The 3,184-nt window shown below is 42.7% G+C and overlaps 1 protein-coding gene across 1 annotated transcript; it reads right to left on the minus strand.

The window, feature by feature from the left end:
* Positions 1-753: 753 nt before the first annotated feature.
* LOC122000262 lies at positions 754-1,921 on the minus strand. Its single transcript, XM_042554727.1, has 3 exons — positions 1,524-1,921; positions 1,215-1,448; positions 754-1,134 (listed from the first exon to the last, which is right to left on the minus strand). The coding sequence occupies exons 1-3, from the start codon at positions 1,878-1,880 to the stop codon at positions 850-852; spliced, it is 876 nt and encodes a 291-aa protein (XP_042410661.1). The 5' UTR covers positions 1,881-1,921; the 3' UTR covers positions 754-849.
* Between the last annotated feature and the right edge of the window lie 1,263 nt (positions 1,922-3,184).

Raw genomic sequence — 3,184 nt, forward strand, 5'->3', positions numbered from 1 at the left:
AATTTCCTGAGATTGTTGTTAGGGCCAAAAAATCATTACAAAATTGTTTTATCCAGTTCCAACTTAGAAGCTGTAATTGCTCTAAGTCTCTCATCGCTTCTCTTTGTCTTAGGTCTAAGCCTGTATTAGCATTTTTAGCTGTTAACAGGCGATGTATAGTATAACAAAAATTTAGTATATTATTTCCTTGTCCTGTTATTCTAGCAATGTCTTCTGGAAAATTTTGTTTATATGCTTCCCATGCGGCTCTTGCTACATCTTCTAAGTAATTTTCTCCTATTCGCATCATAGCTTCGCCTGATTCAATGTCAAGTTCATGTTTGGTTTGATAGTCCTTTTGGATTGAAACAATCCAGTGTTCTAGATATGTATCATACATTTGAGGATCATCACATTCTGCTATATTTAATAGTACCGAATTTTTTTTCAAAATAAGTAATTTCTAGTGGTTGTCTTTTTTTCTTTTGTTCTAAATAATGGATTATTATTGGTTTATGGAGCAATCCTAGCCCTAGGGGGATGCCCTTGGCCATAGTCCCTAGTTCCCAAATAATATTTATTTAAAATCATTAGGAGTAAATAATGTTTATATAATAATAAAGAATATTTATTTAAAGTTATTATGATTTAATAATATTTATTTGAGTAAGGTGTGATATTTAATTGAAAACGATTTTATAAGAATGATGACACTTTTGATTTTTACCCCTAAAAAACTCACAAAAGTCCAAGATTAATGAATATTTTCAGAAATCTACTTGAGTCTTAAATTATTATCATCAAACTTATTTGTGCAAAAAAAAACACATCGACCATGTTCTTAATTGTTTCCGTACTTCTAAATTAGCTTCACGCTCTAGAACTGGAAGGTGGCGCAGTCATCATCGCCGTCGCGGCTGCGGTGCTGGTTCTCCGCAAGGAGGACGCAGCGTCGCCGTCGGCCGACCGGCTCTCTAGGAAGGGAATCCGGCCTTCTCTGTCCCTGAAGAGCCTCTCCTGCGCCCCTCCTCGAAGCTTCTCCAGCCGCAGTCCCTCCTCCCTCTGCTGCATCCTGTACACCTTCGCCACGTTCACCAGCCCGCCCACCAGGAACAAAAGGCTCGCCGACGTGCACATCCAGCACCAAATCCTTCCCTGATCAACATCGATCCACACATTAAAAATTAGTTATTAATAAACAATCCGATTGATGTTGAAAGGATGGGATCGAATACCAGTGCGAGGCTTTGGCGGCGATCCTTCGAACCATAGCTCACGGCTTGGCTCTTGAAGACGCCGGCAACGAAGAAGAGGAGGCTGCCCATCAGGAGCGGCACGCTGACGCCGGCTTGCAGTATCTGCGTGTCTCCGTCGGTGCGCTCGTAGATTTGGCACGCGTTGTGGATCGACCCCACCAGCCAAAGCAGAGGCCCGGCGATCAGCATGTTCTCCGCCGCTCCTTTCTCATCCTACACGCCGCCTCAGAATATTCGATCCATTTATGGAAAATATTTTAGGAATTTGATTGTTGGTGATTTGCCTACCTGGATTAGAAGGAACAGAATCCCGAGAAAGGTGACGGCGGAGGCGGCCGTGAGGAGCAGAGGCACGGCGAGCTCGACGAGGGCTAGCTGGAGGTCGTAGCGGATGAGACCGAGGCGGAAGTCGACGCCGGCGAGGTGGGCGACCAGGTCGTGCGCGTTGACCAGCGCCAGTACGGCCAGCGCCACGAGGACGACTGCTAGGCCCGCCTCGCGGCCGCCGAGGAGCTGAGTGGAGAAGCCGGCGGAGAGCAGGGCGGAGGAGAAGACGTGGAGGCCGGCGTTGGTGTATTCCCACCGATTGCGGAGGGTGCGGGGGCCGTACGTCCGGGCCTCGCGGGCCGTGGCGAGCTTCACCATGGCGTGAGGCGGAGAGGAGCACGGGGCGGTGGAGGGTGGCGGTGGCGTGATGGGCGAGGCGGCGACGGGGTCCAGACCCGGGATAAAAGCGGCGAAGGCGACGCGTGGCGACGTGCATGTTGCCTTCAGCCTCGCAGAAACGTCACTTGTCATTACGGAGCAGTTCGAGAAGTCAAAATAGTACGTTCTAATTTTGACCAGAGAGATTAACTCAGACCTAAAGGAACCGAATAATAAAAAAATTCCAATTTAAATGTAATCATGCTTTTAAATTGAAAGTTGAGTTTTTAAAATTGACATATTCTAAGACAAACTTATTAAAAGTTTACACTTATTATACTCACTTATCAACACTAAGGGTTCTTATGAGAACTCCTTTAGTTCATATCATCATATCAAGATTTTAAAATTCTAGATATTAAAAATTTATTAATGAATTTTGATTAAAAATCTATAATTATCTTAAACGAGATAGAAATACTTCAAATTAAATTTATTACCCTCCTTGTATCCTCCTATGTGTAATCATGCCTTAGACATGAATTTCACAAGTTAAATAGAGAGTTATGATTTTTTGAAACTGATTAATCCTTGAGAAGGTTTATCACAAACTTATTAGAGAACTTAGGTGTGTCATATTTACTCATCAATATTACCAAAAGATTCTTAGGACTTCCCTGTTTAGTCCATATCAAACTTTTGAAATTTTAGACATTGTCCATTAGTGAGTTTTTAGCTAAAATTTGATGATGGCCTTGTTGGGACCAAGGTGAGGGGGTGAATATCTTGCTCGCTTCAATGAAGATAATTTACAATGGAATACTTGAAGCGAAGAACATTACAATGTTAACACAAAGATTTACTTGGTATCCACCTCTTTGAGGTAATTAATCCAAGGATCTGGTCCTCTCTCACACATGTACTATAAAAGAGCTCCTTATTAGAAATAATTTGGAGGCAGAGAAATCTCGTACAAGCTCAAGAAGAAGAATACAATTTAAAATAAGGAAACAAACACAAATACAAATCGAAACATAACTTAACACTTTGAACCTTGATTTGCTTGAGTTTTTCTTGCTTCAGAATGCCTCCTAAAGGTGGGAAATGCAATAGCACTTGTCTCCCTCAAAACTCAAGAATTGGCATTGAAGGCTATGCAGAGAACGATCATGAAAAATCCTTTTCTAGGGTTACCTCGGGCGCCTTAATCGCTTAAGCTTCTCCTTGAGTGCTTACCACTTTAGTAGTCTGCTCAGAACCTATAGATCAGCTATATTTCCAAACCTAAGTGATTACCCCAATCA

The sequence above is a fragment of the Zingiber officinale genome, chromosome 7A, assembly GCF_018446385.1.
Source record: "Zingiber officinale cultivar Zhangliang chromosome 7A, Zo_v1.1, whole genome shotgun sequence".
In the NCBI taxonomy this organism is placed as follows: domain Eukaryota; kingdom Viridiplantae; phylum Streptophyta; class Magnoliopsida; order Zingiberales; family Zingiberaceae; genus Zingiber; species Zingiber officinale.

Excerpts from the sequence above, each read along its gene's own strand:
- LOC122000262 (XM_042554727.1), bottom strand. The coding sequence starts at position 1,880 with ATGGTGAAGCTCGCCACGGCCCGCGAGGCCCGGACGTACGGCCCCCGC. Across the intron at positions 1,449-1,523 it reads TTCTGTTCCTTCTAATCCAG|GATGAGAAAGGAGCGGCGGA; the intron begins GTAGGCAAATCA and ends GGCGGCGTGTAG. Across the intron at positions 1,135-1,214 it reads GCCGCCAAAGCCTCGCACTG|GGAAGGATTTGGTGCTGGAT; the intron begins GTATTCGATCCC and ends GATGTTGATCAG.